Source organism: Salvelinus sp. IW2-2015, linkage group LG3, assembly GCF_002910315.2.
Source record: "Salvelinus sp. IW2-2015 linkage group LG3, ASM291031v2, whole genome shotgun sequence".
Taxonomy (NCBI): Eukaryota; Metazoa; Chordata; class Actinopteri; order Salmoniformes; family Salmonidae; genus Salvelinus; species Salvelinus sp. IW2-2015.
The window spans coordinates 17,628,983-17,648,264 of NC_036840.1; the positions used below are offsets into that span (position 1 = coordinate 17,628,983).

The following is a 19,282-nucleotide window of genomic DNA, read 5'->3' on the forward strand; positions in this document are numbered from 1 at the left end:
ATTTGTTCTGAGATAGGGCATATTCAGACAGTGGAAAAGATGCCCAACTGTTGTTTTTATAATTAAACTAGTCTTTACGTAGCCTACCAAACAGATTTGTATAGTCTACTTTCGTTGTTGGTGGTTATCTTTATTTTGACAATATTTGTGAAATGTTAAATTATTTGTTGCTCCTTTAAAATAGTTGAATCCTTTTATTTTCTTGTAGTTAACAGACACTTCTCATGACAATGATGTTTATTGGTACTAGGCGTGTCACTCCAGGTAATTTGAGCGCATGAGGACCATCAGCCTTGCTGTCGCCATTAGACATGTTTTCAGGTACATTTCTGTACGTGAACAAAACAGACCTTTGATTCTGTTGATAAGACAACGAAAGCAACCAGTAGATTGTAGAATGCAGCATAATTCTAATAACACATCTACATCATTGACGTAAATGTTTAGAAATCAGTTTAGCTTACAATTTTAATGAAATAAAAACGTTGTATAACTGATGGACATTTTATTTCCTTTATCATGACAAGAACTTATCACTGTACTTGTCTAGTTGCTCAGGCTCAGCACAGAGATCTCTTGATCGGCCGTGCAGGAATCATGACGTACGCTAGGGGGAGTTCTATATGTTTGTCGTGTCAGAACAGAAGAGACTTCAATAATTTGACTTACCTGTCTTACATGAAGCAAGATTGAACTGATAGTAACTTATGTGAAAGTTACCATAAATTATTACAAAAATGTTGTTGACCAGATGTAGACCAGATGTAAATTTGATGTATGAGTTTAAAATGTATTGAGCCATCAGACCATTCTCATCATCACTTCTCTCTCTATTCATCTCTCTCTGTCTCTGTCTCAGGATTTTGTTGCCRTGCTAACTCTCTCTGGCTACATTTACACAGGCAGCCCAATTCTGATACATTTTTGCTAATTGGCATTTTGACTGCTGCAACACCTGGGAGATAGGTAAACAGGACAACAAACACATGCACACACCTAAACACTTCCTTGAACAAAGATAGGGCTTTTTTGAGCTGCAGTAGAACTCCTCCTCGCTTGGCCTGCCTCCAAGCCTCCGATTGTGTATGTGTTTATTCTCGCTTGCTCTATAAGTCGTCCCACGTCTTGCCATCTCATCATATCATCTTGCCATATCTCACCTTATCAAACAACAATGATGTATCATTGGCAGGGTTAATAGGGTTGTTATGTTGTTTCTGTTGCCCTATAGAAGTTGTTCCCGGAGCCCCCCTACATCCAGCGGCACTACCATGTGTGTTCCTACGTGCGTACCCGCTATCTGATGACCCACCTGCCAGGCTGCCAGCTTCACGTCTCCCCCCTTTACACCTAGAGCTGTGTGGGGAGTGTATGTGTGTGTGAGATATATGTCTCACCCCTCTACCCCTATCCTCTCACCCAGCAGTGCCATTACTGTCTGCTTCACACAGGACACTGAGGGAAAGGAGTATGTGTATTGGTTGGGGTGTAGGGGAGGCGGGAGCAGGGATTGTGTGTTTGTGTGAGAGAGAGATTGAGGAGATGAGAGTGTGTGTGTGTGTGTGTGTGTGTGTGTGTGGTGTGTGTGTGTGTGTGTGTGTGTGTGTGTGTGTGTGTGTGTGTGTGTGTGTGTGTGTGTGTGTGTGTGTGTGTGTGTGTGTGTGTGTGTGTGTGTGTGGTGTGGTGTGTGGTGGTGTGTGTGTGTGTGTGTGAAAGACCAAGAGGGTTTCATATTGCTGTATGTACACTGCTGTAGTGTTATAACACAGAAAAGTTCTTTAAAATCTGTTGTAATCTTTTCAATTTTTATTTCATCAACACTTCCAACATTCTTTCTTGTCACTTATTTACAAAACATCAGTTGTTCAAGCTCATTAATATAAATAAAGTTTAATGTACATTCTTTTGTCTCTTAATGTCTGGCTGTGTAGTGGCCATAGAAATAGAATTAATAGAACAGAATTGGAACGTCTGACCATGGCAACTTGATTGGTAAACACTCAAATTGGCTGCCAGTCCACCCATTGATTAGAAAGTGGATTCTAGTTCTACTCATTCTAGTTCTGTGGTAGGGGCTGTATAGCAGATCTATGTAGAGTTAGTTATTGTATTATCAATCTAACTGGCTGTCAGTGCCTACGCATGCATCCCAAATGGCACCCTATTCCCTTTATAGTGCACTACTTCTGACCAGTCCGCTATGGACTGTGTGCACTACAAAGGGATGTGCACTACAAAGGGAATAGGGCGTTAACTCATACAGGGTCACAAACTGTCTTCTCCTGTCTTAAACCAATGTTTTAACCAACAATTCTTAAATAAAGCAACGTTATAAAAAGTGTTTCTCAAGTCTTTTTTCCCTGCTCCACCGTTCCATTCTAGGCATGCACAAACCTCTCTCTCTCATATACAGTACATTTGATTGACAGATTGCTCTCCTTGAGACTCCATCTTATACCAGTCCTCATGTTACAGTTTGTTGCATGTTCCCGCGGCGACGGTGGCGTCTCAGTAGCGTGACTTGCGACACATGTCGCAGTGACAGGCCCGCGCCGTCAGGATCTTAATGTCGTTGTGATGACGAGCACGAGGGCAGTCCAGACGAACTTTGATCTTAGGGAAATTAATACAATTTAAATATTTTATATCACATTTTTTACATTTTCAGACATGTCAAGTGACAATGTTCCAACCAAATAGGTAATCAGGATGACTTACCCTTACCCTACGTGTGTGTGTGTGTGTGTGTGTGTGTGTGTGTGTGTGTGTGTGTGTGTGTGTGTGTGTGTGTGTGTGTGTGTGTGTGTGTGTGTGTGTGTNTGTGTGTGTGTGTGTGTGTGTGTGTGTGTGTGTGTGTATATACTCTACCTTTGCGTCTTTGCTGATAGTGCAGTATTTCAAGGCTGAGATAATGTTGTGTGTGTCTCTGTCTCTGTGTCCATACTCTACCTTTGCATCCTTGCTGATGGTACAACATCTTGACGCTGAGGTGATGTTGTGAGTGAAGTTAGATGCCACCAGGACAGAGTAGCGTGAGGGAAAGGCACTGGACTCACAGTATCCAACACAGGCATACACAACATGGGTTCCCTTACATGTCCCACGCCGGTCACTACGGATGGTCACGTTAAATGCTGCAGGAGCGGAGAGGAAAGAGGAGAACAATTAATTTAAACAAGTAATTGACCAACGACAATTCAATTATTTGAATTACATTTTGTATGMTTTTTTTCTGTGAGCTCAATGCGCACATTGCACAGATTCTCTAGAGATAAATTAGATCCAGCCGGAACTGTGACGATGTAGTAGGGAGTTGTTGTTTCCAACAGGCCAATATTCAACATAATTACCACATTTTATGCGCTAAACTAACTACAATGACCATAATCCATTGCGCATCTACTTGTCCAGTCTGTGTTTCTTTTATGCCTGCTATGGGAAGAGACAGAAGAATGCACAATAGTGAGGGGATATAGATATCAGCTGTTGCTTGGTGAGGTGTCCCTACCTGAAACTGCAGTTGAAGTCTGAAGTTTACATACACCTTAGCCAAATACATTTAAACTTAGTTTTTCAACAATTCCTGACATTTAATCCGAGTAAACATTCCCTGTTTTAGGTCAGTTAGGATCACCACTTTATTTTAAGAATGTGAAAGGTCAGAATAATAGTAGAGAGAATGATTTATTTCAGCTTTATTTCTTTCATCACATTCCCAGTGGGTCAGAAGTTTAAATACACTCAACTAGTATTTGATACCATTGCATTTAAATTGTTTAACTTGGGTCAAACGTTTCAGGTAGCCTTCCACAGGCTTCCCACAATAAGTTGGGTGAATTTTGGCCCATTCCTTCTGACAGAGTCAAGTTTGTAGGCCTCCTTGCTCGCACACACCTTTTCAGGTCTGCCTACAATGTTCTATAGGATTGAGGTCTGGGCTTTGTGATGGCCACTCCAATACATTGACTTTGTTGTCCTTAAGCCATTTTGCCACAACTTTGGAAGTATGCTTGGGGTCAATGTCCATTTGGAAGACCCATTTGCGACCAAGCTTTAACGTCCTGACAGATGTCTTGAGATGTTGCTTCAATATATCCACATAATTGTCCTTCCTCATGATGCCTTCTATTTTGTGAAGTGCACCAGTCCCTCTTGCAGCAAAGCACCCCCACAACATGATGCTGCCACCCCCGTGCTTCCCGGTTGGGATGGTGTTCTTCGGCTTGCAAGCATCCCCTTTTTCCCTCCAAACATAACGATGGTCATTACGGCCAAACAGTCCTAATTTTGTTTCATCAGACCAGAGGACATTTCTCCAAAAGTACGCTCTTTGTCCCCATGTGGAGTTGCAAACCGTAGTCTGACTTTTTTATGGCGGTTTTGGAGCAGTGGCTGCTTCCTTGTTGAGCGGCCTTTCAGGTTATGTCGATATAGGACTCGTTTTACCGTGGAAATAGATACTTTTCTACCTGTTTCCTCCAGCATTTTCACAAGATTCTTTGCTGTTGTTCTGGGATAGATTTGCACTTTTCACACCAAAGTACGTTCATCTCTAGGAGACAGAACACATCTCCTTCCTGAGCGGTATGACGGCTGCGTGGTCCCATGGTGTTGATACTTGCGTTCTATTGTTTGTACAGATGAACGTGGTACCTTCAGGCGTCTGGAAATTGCTCCCAAGGATGAACCAGACTTGTGGAGGTCTACAATTTTTTTTCTGAGGTCTTGGCTTATTTCTTTTGATTTTCCCATGATGTCAAGCAAAGAGGCACTGAGTTTGAAGGTAGGCCTTGAAATACATCCACAGGTACACCTCCAATTGACTTAAATGATGTCCAATTAGCCTATCAGAAGCTTCTAAAGCCATGACATATTTTCTGGAATTTTCCAAGCTATTTAAAGGCACAGTCAACTTAGTGTATGTAAACTTCTGACCCACAGGAATTGTTGATACACTGATTATAAGTGAATAATTCTGTCTGTAAACAATTGTTGGAAAAATTCCTTGTGTCATGCACAAAGTAGATGTCCTAACCGACTTGCCAAAACTATAGTTTGTTAAACAAGAAATTTGTGCAGTGGTTGAAAAACAAGTTTTAATGACTCCAACCTAAGTGTATGTTAAATTCCGACTTCAACTGTACGTGGTCTAAGTGATTGATAGTTGTATTCAGCAGTCATAAAAGAATGCCTTATTTACTATGAAGAACTGCGAAATAGTGATTTTGTCAGACAGCATAGCAACAGCTCGATAGAGATGAAATGATGTCTTGGAATGAAATATAAAGTCATCAAATAAAACAAATGTAAATATTTTATTAAAGTAAAGTCATGTGAATAAATGATGGTTTATAAGTGATAAGTGATAAGCAGTTAAACAATTAATGGTTTTTTTTTCTGTGTTGTTACAGCATTCAACTCTGATGTTTTTTTATTAAATTAACCAAAACCACCTCAAAAAGCAATAATCACTCAGCACGAGTGTGTTTATCTGTAAAGAGTGTGTGTTGGGTGTGTGTGTGTGTGTGTGTGTGTGTTGTGTGTGTGTGTGTTGTGTGTGTGTGTGTGTGTGTGTGTGTGTGTGTGTTGTGTGGTGTGTTGTGTGTGTGTGTGTGTGTGTGTGTGTGTGTGTGTGTGTGTATTATTTGTATTATTATGTGTGTGTATCTGTATATGTTGTGTGTGTTAGACTGACGGTATAGATGGCAGCCAGGTCCTGTGCTGAGCTCCTCGTAGCTGAAGTTGAATGTGACAGCAGCAGCAGGGTCAGCAGCAGCATTAGCACACATAGGTTAGAGGGCACACACTGAGACATGATGACAAAGGACAGTGGCCTGCATGGGACAAACAGAACAAACAGAGAGGAATGATTAATATAAGTTGGAGTTGCCATGCCTCGAAGTGTGGTCTGTGTGTTCTGGTGTGTATATTGGTCATTTGCGCACTGTTTGTCTCAGCCAGTGTGTTTAGGTGATTGTTACCCTGTTTCAGTGTGTGTGTGTGTGTGTGTGTGTGTGTGTGTGTGTGGTGTGTGTGTGTGTGCTGTTGTGTGTACGTGTGTGTGTGTGTGTGTGTGTGTGTGTGTGTGTGTGTGTGTGTGTGTGTGTGATAATCATTCCTCATTTGATATGAAAGCAAAATCTATGCAAAAAGTCTACATTAAGTTATGAGAACAGATATAACGTCAGTATTCGGCCCCAAGTGCCCAACGTGGAACTCAAGTTTATCCATCATATTCTGTAGGCCTACATGCACGTATACGTATGACAAAACTAAATATGTTACTGAATCACTTGACAAAACCCTTAGTATAAATGTAAGAATAATGTGTAGACTAAGTAAATTCCTACAAGATCAGATTTATCTGAAACACACCAATCCACTATTTTGTGGCCAAAACACACAGTATTTATTACATACTGTATACACTAATTGCTGAACTTAAGTTATTGTATTTTACTTAGTGAGATGTGGCTCATTAAAACTTTCATGCAACTTATATTGACAGAGACAGACAAACATCCACTGACACACACAAATTTATACACAAAATCTCGCCAACACAATAATGTATCCAAAAGCCTGAATATGTAAAGAAAATACAAAATTGAGACGATTAACAAGCTGTACAAGTGAGAACAACAATTATCAGGTGTGTGTGTGTGTATAAGTGTGTGTGTGTGAGGTGCTGGTGTTACCTGTTAAGTTGTGGTATATGTTTTCTTCAGCCCAGGGGAGTCAAGGTGAATCGGCAGGGCAGCAGCGTCGACAGGTGTGTGTGAGTGTGTGTTTCCTACCTCACACACGGCTATATGTAGCTCCTCAGGTAAACGGGAGAAGAGTCTAAGTTACTCCTTTGGTCACACCCACAGCAACCTCTTTTTCTCTCTCGAAGTGTGTGTGTTTGTGTGAATGTGAGAAAGTGTTTGAGTGTGTCTGGACCCCTCCTTTTCTTAACCTTCACTCTTAACTCTTCACTCCTAGTCTCTCTCTCTCTCTCTCTCTCTCTCTCTCTCTGTCTCTCTCTCTTTAGATTAATTCCGTCGTTATATCCCAAAAATTTACATTTATTTGGCGTGTTTGATTCAGAAAAACACCGGTTCCAACTCGCCCAACATGACTACACATTATCTAATAAGTTACCTGTAATCTTGGTCCAAACATTTCAACAACTCCTAATCCAACTTTAGGTATTTTAAAGAGAGATGGGAGAGAGAGAGAGAGATAGTGTTGTGTGTTGTGTGTGTGTGTGTGTGTTGTGTGTGTGTGTGTGTGTGTGTGTGTGTGTGTGTGTGTGTGTTGTGTGTGTGTGTGTGTGTGTGTGTGTGTGTGAAAGACCAACAGTGTTTCAAAATGCTGCATGTACACCACTGTAGTTTTATGACAGCAAATCTTAGGGCAGCAAACCTTATATTAAATTTTCGCCTAAAATGATATACCCAAATCTAACTGCCTGTAGCTCAGGAACTGAAGCAAGGATATGCATATTATTGGTACCATTTGAAAGGAAACACTTTGAAGTTTGTGGAAATGTGAATTGAATGTAGGAGAATATAACACAATAGATCTGGTAAAAGAAAATACAAAGAAAAAAACAAACGTTTTTTTTCTACCACCATCTTTGAAATACAACAGAAAGGTCCCAGTTCCAGCCATCACTCTGGTTGTAATTCCGATGGTGTCTACAAGATGGAGGCAGTGGATGTGCAACGTTTCAGATGGATAACTTGAAGTATGAGAAAACTTTATGACATTTAGTGTGAAGTCACCCAGGTACATTTGGGCAAATCGTGAAGGAGGCATTTTTTGTCCAAATGTTAAAGGCTGGCTGTCGCACAAGCTTAGCAGCTACATTTTGCGACAGATACGGGGTTTCTGGATATTCTCGTAAAGCCCAGGTCATTGGTTATCTAGCTAGCTTTATTTGTCCACGGTTGGTGCTTATTTGACAAAGTTACAGTCAATCAAGAGAGGACCGTCCGCGTCATCGGCGTGCCATGAAGGCGTCGCTATCTGACCAAATTTGGTGTCCTATGGGATATACTACACCCCTAATGATATAGTGAAGTCTGGTTATGTTCTAGGATCTCTGAGGAATACATACGAATGTGATTTGACTGGTTGAAACAACGTTTAGGGTTAGATGTTCACAGATAACTTTCTTTGCAAATTGAACGAGTGGAAATACAAAATCGATCGTGCATGCTATATGGACCTTTTTAGGATATGAAAAAGTATTTTATCTAACAAAACGACACTACATGTTATCTCTGGGACCCTTTGGATGATAAATCAGAGCAAGATTTCAGAATTTAAGTACACATTTCACCTTCAGAGGTGAATTTATCAAACCTATTGTGGTGAAAAAGTGTTTTGTTGTTAGGAGCTCTTCTCAAACAATAGCATGGCATTTTTTCGCAGTAATAGCTACTGTAAATTAGACAGTGCAGTAATATTAACAAGCATTTAACCGTTCAGCCGATATAAGACACTTATATGTACCGACATTTGTCGTTTCTCTAAAATCTGCGATCGTGACACAAGGCGCTGCATGATTTACAACTGTCCCATTGACGGGATGCCTATCCCTAAATAATATATCTATATTTTAATTAATTWAAAAAAAATCTGTTTACTGATCTTTTTTCCATTTTTACTTCCAACATTCTTTGTCACTTATTTACAAAACATCAGTTGTTCAAGCTCAAAGGTTTGGACACACCTACTCAATCAAGGGTTTTCTTTATTATTCTATTGTCTACATAGTAGAATATTAGTGAAGACATCAACACCTTGAATTAACACATATGGAATCATGCAGTAACCAAAAAAGTGTTAAACAAATCAAAATATATTTTAGATTTTAGATTCTTCAAAGTAGCCACCCTTTGCCTTGATGACAGCTTTGCAAACACTTGACATTCTCTAAACCAGCTTCATGAGGAATGCTTTTCCATCAGTCTTGAAGGAGTTCCCACATATGCTGAGCACTTGTTGATTACTTTTCCTTCACCCTGCAATCCAAATCATCCCAAACCATTTCAATTGGGTTGAGGTGGGGTGATTGTGGAGGCCAGGTCATCTGATGCAGCACTCCATCACTCTCCTTCTTGGTCAAATAGCCCTTACATAGCCTGGCGGTGTGTTGGGTCACTGTACTGTTGAAAAACAAATGATAGTCCCACTAAGCGCAAACCTGATGGGATGGCGTATCGCTGCAGAATGCTGTGGTAGCCATGCAACTTCTTAAGGATCGGTGTCTCGCTAGCGGGACAACTTCCGATGAAACTGGAGGGCGCGTAATTCAAAAAAAATCTAATAGTCATTATGAATTTTAAACATTTCGGTACATATAAATATCTTATATCGGCTGAAAGCTTAAATTCTTGTTAATCTAACTGCACTGTCCAATTTACAGTAGCTCTTACAGCGAAAACATGCAATGCTATTGTTTGAGGACGGCACCCAACATCAAAATAGTTTTCCTCCGCCACATCTTTACATTCACATATAAAGATTAAATATTCACTTACTTATTGAAAATCTTCGTCTGATTTGTCATCCAAAGGGTCCCAGCTATAACCTTTTACGGCTAGGGGTTCCGTAGCGGAACATTTCGACAACATCCGGTGAAATTGCAGAGCGCGAAATTCAAAATAAAGTATTAGAAATATTTCACTTTCATACAATCACAAGTGCAATACATCAAAAAAAAGCTTAACTTCTTGTTAATCCAGCCACCGTGTCAGATTTCAAAAAGGCTTTACGGCGAAAGCAAACCATGCTATTATCTGAGGACAGCAACGCATCAAACAAACACATGACAATCATATTTCAACCCGCTAGGCGCGACACAAAACTCAGAAACATCACAAATGGTCCTTTTGTTTGATTAATTCCGTCGTTATATCCCAAAAATCTCAATTTATTTGGCGTGTTTGATTCAGAAAAACACCGGTTCCAACTCGCCCAACATGACTACACATTATCTAATAAGTTACCTGTAATCTTGGTCCAAACATTTCAAACAACTTTCCTAATCCAACTTTAGGTATTTTAAAACATAAATAATCGATCAAATTTAAGACGGAATAAACTGTATTCAATAGTGGATAAAATGAAAGTMGAGCGAGCGCCAGGTTGCGCACCCCAAACACAACAGTACACTAGACTCGACACTCAGTCTGAACGGCCATACTTCTTCATTACTCAAAAGAAAAACATCAACCAATTTCTAAAGATTGTTGACATCTAGTGGAAGCCCTAGGAACTGCAACCAGATGCCTCAGAAATCTAGATTCCCATAGAAACCAATTGAAAACACAGTCATCTCAAAAAAAAGAATCCTGGATGGTTTMTCCTCGGGGTTTCACCTGCCAAATAAGTTCTGTTATACTCACAGACAATATTTTAACAGTTTTAGAAACTTTCGAGTGTTTTCTATCCAAATCGATGTCGTTCAGGCAGAAATTGAGAAAAAAGGGGCCTAGCCCTAAGAAGTTTTTAATTAAGTGATCCTTGAATTCTAAACAAATCACAGATAGTGTAACCAGCTATGCACCCCCACACAATCACACCTCCTCTTACATGCTTTACGGTGGGAAATGCACATGCGGAGATCATCCGTTCACCCACACCGCGTCTCACAAAGACACGGCGGTTGGAACCAAAAATCTCCAATTTGGACTTCAGACCAAAGGACAGATTTCCACTGGTTAATGCCCATTGCTCGTGTTTCTTGGCCCAAGCAAGTCTCTTTTTCTTATTGGTGTCCTTTAGTAGTGGTTTCTTTGCAGCAATCAACCATGAGGCCTGATTCCGCAGTCTCCTTTGAACAGTTGATGTGTCTGTTACTTGAACTCTGTGAAGCATTTATTTGGGCTGCAATCTGAGGAGCAGTTAACTCTAATAAACGTATCCTCTGCACAGAGGTAACTGTGTCTTCCTTCTCTGTGGGTTCCTCATGAGAGCTAATTCATCAATAGCGATTTCTGTTTTTTGCGACTGCACTTGAAGAAACTTTCAAAGTTCTTGAAATTTGCGATTGCGACCTTCATGTCTAAAGTAAAGTCTTTCTCTTTTGCTTATTTGAGCTTGTTCTTGACATAATATGGACTTGTCTTTTACCAAATAGGTCTATCTTCTATAACCACCCTACCTCTGTCACAACACAACTGATTGGCTCAAACGCATTAAGAAGGAAAGACATTCCACAAATTAACTTTAAACAAGGCACACCTGATGATTGCATAAGGAATCTACATCTGAAGCCTGGTAACAGCAAAACATCTCTCAACTACAACGCCAAGTGTCTCAGGTCAGGCAGTTTCTTGTTCCCTCAAAAACACCTTTTAAGCCCAAGTCCACCTTTTGTTCCATCGTCCAGAATGCCACACTAATAGCAGTTGCCACAGAAAGTGAATTTTGATGTGGAAATCTGTTTAAGGGTAAATTGACTCCAACCAACACACGTAATCTTTCTAAGACAGAGAGGGATGCAGTTGAATCATTGTCCAAAATGAACGGATTGTGGTTAAAAAAGACAAAGGTGACGCTACAGTAGTGTGGAGTAAAGACAAATATGTGACAGAAGCCTACCGTCAATTAGACAATGATGAATTCTACCAATCTCTTACCTTCAACCCAACAAGGGACCTAAAAACTGATTGAAGGGATCCTCACAGAAGCTAAGGAGAATGGCTACATTTCAGACAATGATTAAAATTTTATTTTCAATGGCAGTTCGCGTATGGCTTCTTTTTACCTTCTTCCAAAAGTACAAAAATCTTGAAAATACCACAGCAGACCAGTCATTAGTGGTAATGAAATCTGACAGAGCCCATCTCTAAGTACATTGATTACTTTATTAAGCTTTTCTGACGTCACTCCCAGCCTATCTTCAAGATACCACAGATTGTTGAACATAATTAAGGAATTGAACAATATAGTTACATCTTCTTTTTTAGTCACCATGGATGTGGATCTCTATTAACCACCATTGAGCATGAACAAGGTTTGGCAGCTATGCACCATTTCTTGTACCCGGCGTAGGATGCCTTCAACAGAATTCATTGTCTCACTGACTGAATGACTCTTAATCATAACATCTTTATCTTTCAGGACCGTATTTTTAAACAGGTCAAAGGATGTGCCATGGAGCTTGCTACAGCCCTTCCTACGCTGGTTTGTACTTGGTTAATGGGAAAATGACTTCATTTTGGATCCTTCTAAATACCATTTCTTTTGACCGGATTATATGGTGGGGACGCTATATGGATGATGTTTGCCTGTTTTGGTCCGGATCAGAAGATGAACTTATTCCTTCCACCAATACCTTAAAGGCATTAACCCAACATCAAACTAACTATGGAGTAAAGCAAGGATAACATAAATTTTTTGGACCTCGACATTAGTAAAAATGACAAAGGTGTTGCACACATCAATCTTTAGGAAGCCTACAGATGGGAATTCCATTCTGAGGGCAGATAGCTTTCACCCAAAAGGCTAAAGAGAATATTCCATATGGCCAATTCCAAAGAGTCCGCAGAATTTGCGATCAGGAATCAGACTACAGTGTCAAATCTGCTGAATTGGAGAATCGCTTCTTGAATCGGGCTACTGCGTTCAGGTCCTGAAAGATGCAGGTATAAGGGGTGGATTACTTGACAGAGAGAACTTGTTGCAAAGGGGAGTGCTTCGTGATACATCAGAGAGAGTGTATTTTGTTACAAAAATACAGCACTGAAGCAGAGAACATTAAAAGAATCATTAAAAATAATTGGGAATCCTCCAAAGTGATACGCTACTACGCAAGTCTTCCCTGAGCCACCAGTCATAAGCTTTAAGAGATGTCCTACCCTAAATGACAATTAGTCCACAGTTATCTTCCGGTGACTCTCAAAAAACTTGGCTTGACCACAAACCCAAGGGCTCTTTTAAATGTAACCATTGCAACATTGCAGAAATATTGCACAGAATAAGTATTTTGTTGACACGCATTTCCAAAATGGAGTATTACGTCAAGCATTTCATTAACTGCAAAACTGCTCATGTCATCTATAGATGTATGTCCACAGTGCAAGGCATTCTACATTGACGGACAAAGGACGCCTTCAAGACCGCTTAGCGGAACATAAGTACGCCATACGGGTAGCAATGAAGACTACCCCATGGCAAGGCACTAAAGTCCTTACACCATGGCAACCCTGCCTCCCTACAAGCTATGGGTATTGATTATTCCAGCCTCTATTGAAAAGGGAGTCTAAACAATTAAACCAAAGGGAAAGTTTTGGGATTTACAAACTACAGGCCACTAAATACCCTGGTTTAAATTAAGATATCTTTCTCACCCTTCCTGTAGTCCATTTGCTGTCATCTAGTGGACATTTTGCTCAATTGCCCTCAGCTATGTTTAGACTGTTGTTGTTCATGTTTTGCTGTGTTCTAGTGTACTATGGAATATATTGCTGTCTTATTCTTGACACTTCTCCAGTCATATTTAAGGTTAGAACTAACTTCTAAGTGTCCTGATATTCTAGCTTGGAGTTGTATTTTTATGATAACATAGCTTCAGTTTTCACTTTTTAATGTGTATAGTTATTGCTTACTAGGTGTTTCCAATCAATTTTGTAACCACTCCCTCTTCTAATTAGGGCTAATTGGAAAAGCTGTTCAAAAGAGGACATTGTATTCTTTTTTTGTACTCCCTGACGAGGGCCATGCAGCCGAAACGCGTCGGATAAAAAAAAAACGTTGTTTCTATTGAACATGCCATACTAATAAAGGAATTTTAATTAATTATATGAAGAGTGTCTTGGTCCTCCTTTCTTTTTGATGACCAATTTACCCCTTTTACCAAAGAGCACCTTCTGTCTACCAAATTTACTATTGTGTACCTTAGTAGCGCTTCCCTTCCTCCTCTTTCTATAAGGCACACCTGTAAATTGAAATGCATTCCAGGTGACTACTGTCAGGATGGTGTATTGGAGGCGAAGTCAAGTGCAGGAGAGCAGATATTAATGAACAGGCGCACTTTTATTATAGTTCCAAAAACAAGAGCACTTACATGAATCAAACGCGCTCAAAAAAACAGAACATAAAAGTAGAGCGCATAAACTAACACTACCTAACAATAAACAATTGCACACAAAACATGATGGGAAACCGAGGGTTAAATACAAGTAGCTTAATTGGGGAAATGAAAACCAGGTGTGTATGGAAACAAGACAAGACAAATGGATATACGAAAAATGGAGCGGCGATGGCTAGAAAGCTGGTGACGTCGATCGCTGAACGCCGCCCGAACAAGGAGAGGGGCAGAAGTCTTGACAACTACCTCATGAAGCTGGGTGAGAGAATGCCAAGAGTGTGCAAAGCTGTCATCAAGTCAAAGGGTAGCTACTTTGAAGAATCTGAAATATAAAATAGATTTTGATTTGTTTAACATTTCTTGGGATACTACATGATTCTGTATGTGTTATTTTATAGTTTTGGGGAAAAAAAGCCTTGAATGAGTGGGTGTGTCCAAACTTTTGACCGGTACTGTGTATGTATATATATATATATGTGCATGTAGAGTCATTCGGAAAGTATTCTGATCCCTTCACTTTTCCACATTTTCTTACGTTACAGCCTTACTCTAAAAAATATTCAACAAAAACATTTCTTCAACAATCTACACACAAAAACCCATGATGACTAAGCAAAAACAGGTTTTTAGATTTTTTTGCAGATTTATAAAACAACTAAAACAGAAACACTTTATTTACATYAATAAGTATTCAGACCCTTTGCTATGAGACTCGAAATTGAGCTCAGAGCTCAGGTGTATCCGGTTTCCATTGATTATCCTTGAGATGTTTCTAAAACTTCATTGGAGTCCACCTGTGGTAAATTAAATTGATTGGGCATGATTTGGAAAGGCACACACCTGTCTATATAAGGTCTCACAGTTGACAGTGCATGTCAGAGCAAAGAGGCACAGATCTAGGGATGATCTAGGGATCTAGGGACCAAAAATGTCTGCAGCATTGAAGGTCCCCAAGAACACAGTGGCCATCATTCTTAAATGGAAGAACTTTGGAACCACCAAGACTCTTCCTAGAGCTGGCCGCCCAGCCAAACTGAGCAATCAGGGAAGAAGGGCCTTGGTCAGAGAAGTGACCACAAACCCGATGGTCACTCTGACAGAGCTCCAGAGTTCCTCTGTTGAGATTGGAGAACATTCCAGAAGAGCAACCATCTCTGCAGCTCCACCAATCAGGCCTTTATGGTAGAGTGGCCAGACGGAAGTCACTCCTCAGTAAAAGGCTCATGACAGCCTACTTGGAGTTTGCCAAAAGGCACCCAAAGGAGTCTCAGACCATGAGAAAAAAGATTCCCTGGTCTGATGAAACCAGTATTTAACTCTTTGGGCTGAATGCCAAGTTCACGTATGGAGAAAACCTGCACCATCCCTACAGTGAAACATGGGGGTGGTAGCATCGTGCTGTGGGGATGTTTTTCAGTGGCAGGGACTTGGAGACTAGTCAGGTTCGAGGGAAAAATGAACAGAACAAAGTACTGAGAGATCCTTGATGAAAACCTGCTCCAGAGCGCTCAGGACCTAAGAATGGGGCGAAGGTTCACCTTCCAACAGAACAACGACCCTAAGCACACAGCCAAGATAACGCAGGAGTAACTTCGAGACAAGTCTCTGAACGTTTGTATGTATTTGTGTATATATCAATATTTACACAAAAATATATGGGGTATTGGAAATGATGCAGACAATTACATTGATGGAAGCTACAATCTATCTGCAATATTAAAGCTGATCTCCCTCCTAGAAATATTCAATAATAATAAATATGCTATGTTGCAATGTTCAGTTGACTCCTCTTTCCTACATTAAATGAATAGAAACATTATAATGCTTACTTCATTGAGAATGTATGTGCAGTTAAACTTTGGCCATAGAATCAATGATGAAAAAAATARGTATTTTCAATGTCTGTGAATTACATCATTCCAACTTTCATTCAGAACTTCAAATTAACCTGACTTCAACAGCCAGAAAAAACATGTTTTCAAATTTCATTCGGAACCGAAAATTAATCTGATTTCCACGTCCGAAAATACAAATTTTCAATGTCCCAAAAATCAGAATTTTATACGAGAATTACGTATTTTCAACGTCCGTAAAATACCTATTTTAAACATCTGGAAAATATGTATTTTCAACATCCTTTTGCTAATTGAGATGGTTGATCTTGGGAGAGGGTTTCAAATTAAATCTGTCCATGAAAATTAGATCACGAAATGAGGACGTTTTGTACTGGTCAATGAGAGTATCAAATTTGGTCAACAAAAAATGTAATTGCTTATTTGAGGCTTATTTAATCTAATAGAAGTTGTCTTATAGTTAGGTTGTAACGATTGCAATGAATAAGCGAACTTGTGGTATTTCAGCAACTTTGATATGCTTCATATCGGAGTTGTGCCAGTTGTTCACACGCGTATCTGCACTCTCAATGGTTAGAATGGTCCCACCTGATCTCGCCTTCTCCCCCTGCCTCCCATCTTTGAGGACATGTATTTCCATTGTTAGAGCAGTCATTCAACTATCTTGTCTAGATAATCTTCGGTGGTAGAGAGGGGTCCGGGGTCAGAGGTCAGGGGTAAGAGGTCATGGGTGAACTTGAACCAGAATCTGGGTTTCTAGGAGATGTTGAATATGGCTATTCTCCTTTAAAACCTCTTAAATAATGGCAAAATGTAGATTTCTGCCTAAATAGACATACCCAAAAATAACTGCTATTCATGTGTAATTGCCTAAACTTGGTATATTTGGAAAGAAGACATCTGTGAGATTATGAGGAAATTATCTGGAGATAGATAGGAGTTACATTGATCTTGTGTATTCTGACCTAGCACACACACAAAAAAAACATTTMTATGAATTTTTAAGTCATCTTTCATTGACAAGCTATAAGTGAATTACTGATTCCCAGAGCTGGAAACATATCAGATGGCGTCCACAACATGTGAACAATATCAAAAATATGGGATTGATAGACCTAACAACTCGAAATGGGGAGACGTCTTAGTAAGTGGTGTCAGGTGTTTCCTTGCCTCTGAGCCAGTTAGCAAAAGTTTGCAGTAGGCATTAAAAGGTCCTAGGCCTTGCTTTGTCCCAGCCAGGTCAACTGCATATCCCTGGAAAGCTTATCTCATTGGCTAGCAGACTGTCAAGGTGCTATAGTAGCCAATCCCCTGTGTAATGGATGACTACAGCGCGTAAGCAGGCAACATCATATTTTTGATGCGCAAAGATATAGTCTAGGGGCTGGTGATCAATAACGGTAGGTCACAGGCAGACAAATAAGATATCCGCATGATCTGTGGAGTCCCAGCTTTCAGTGTGTATCAACGTACTCTGTGTTTATTTTGTTTATGCGTCACAACGCTAACCGGAATGTAGGTAGCAGCCGTCTTGAAATGAGGTCATCGGCTCGGCCTGCCCTTATACATGTGTATGCCCATATATGGTAGTAAGTTACACAAAAGATTTGAAGGCACCAATCAATATCCAAGATACTCAGCTTTCCACAGACACCCAGATTTAATGCAAATAGTCCGGGTAGCCATTTGATTACCTGTTCAGGAGTCTTATGGCTTGGGGGTAAAAACTGTTGAGAAGCCTTTTTGTCCTGGACCTGGCACTGCGATGCGGTAGTAGAGAGAACAGTCTATGATTGGGGTGGCTGGGGTCTTTGACAATTTTTAGGGCCTTCCTCTGACACCGCCTGGTGTAGAGGTCCTGGATGGCAGGACCTGGATGGCAGCTTTGCCCCAGTGATGTACTAGGCCGTACGCACTACCCTCTGTGGTGCCTTGCGGTCAGTGGCCGAGCAATTGCCGTACCAGGCAGTGATGCAACCAGTCAGGGTGCTCTCGATGTTGCAGCTGTAGAAACTTCTGAGGATCTCAGGACCCATGCCAAATCTTTTTAGTTTCCTGAGGGGGAATAGTCTTTGTCGTGCCCTCTTCACAACCGTCTTGGTGTGTTTGGACCATTCTAGTTTGTTGTTGATGTGGACACCAAGGAACTTGAAGCTCTCAATCTGCTCCACTACAGCCCCGTCGATAACAATGGGAGCATGCTTGGTCCTCCTTTTCCTGTAGTCCACAATCATCTCCTTAGTCTTGGTTACATTGAGGGATAGGTTATTATTCTGGCACCACACTGCCAAGTCTCTGACCTCCTCCCTATAAGCTGTTTCGTCATTGTCGGTGATTAGGCCTACCACTGTTGTGTCATCTCCACACTTAATGATGGTGTTGTAGTCATGCCTGGCCATGCAGTCATGGGTGAACAGGGAGTACAGGAGGGGACTGAGCACGCACCCCTGGGGAACTCCAGTGTTGAGGATCATCGTGACAGATGTGTTGCTACCTACCCTCACCACCTGGGGGCGACCCGTCAGGAAGTCCAGGATCCAGTTGCAGAGGGAGGTGTTTAGTCCCAGGAACCTTAGCTTAGTGATGAGCTTTGAGGGTACTATGGTGTTGAACGCTGAGCTGTAGTCAATGAATAACATTCTCACATAAGTGTTCCTTTTGTCCAGGTGGGAAAGGGCAGTGTGGAGTGCAATAGAGATTACATAATCTGTGGATCTGTTTGGGCGGTACGCAAATTGGAGTGGGTCTAGGGTTTCTGGGATAATGGTGTTGATGTGAGCCATTACCAACCTTTCAAAGCACTTCATGGCTACGGAAGTGAATGCTACGGGTCTGTAGTCATTTAGGCAGGTTGCCTTCGTGTTCTTGGGCACAGGGACTATGGTGGTCTGCTTGAAACATGTTGTTATTACAGACTCAATCAGGGACATGTTGAAAATGTCCGTGAAGACACCTGCCAGTTGGTCAGCACATGCCCGGAGCACACGTCCTGGTAATCCGTCTGGCCCCGCAGCCTTGTGTATGTTGACCTGTTTAAAGGTCTTACTCACGTCGGCTACGGAGAGCGTGATCACACAGTCGTTCGGAACAGCTGATGCTCTCATGCATGCCTCAGTGTTGCTTGCCTCGAAGCGAGCATAGAAGTGATTTAGCTCATCTGGTAGGCTCGTGTCAGTGGGCAGCTCGCGGCTGTGCTTCCCTTTGTAGTCTGTAATAGTTTGCAAGCCCTGCCACATAAGACGAGTGTCGGAGCCGGTGTAGTATGATTCAATCTTAGCCCTGTATTGACGCTTTGCCTGTTTGATGGTTCGTCGCAGGGCATAGCAGGATTTCTTGTAAG

At 41.0% G+C, this 19,282-nt stretch overlaps 1 protein-coding gene across 1 annotated transcript; it reads right to left on the minus strand.

Moving 5' to 3' along the window:
* Nucleotides 1-2,508: 2,508 nt before the first annotated feature.
* Nucleotides 2,509-5,815, minus strand: gpha2 (glycoprotein hormone subunit alpha 2). Its single transcript, XM_023976693.2, is given in 4 exon segments — nt 2,509-2,613; nt 2,950-3,134; nt 5,696-5,752; nt 5,755-5,815. Coding segments are annotated over 4 exon segments (408 nt in total).
* Between the last annotated feature and the right edge of the window lie 13,467 nt (nt 5,816-19,282).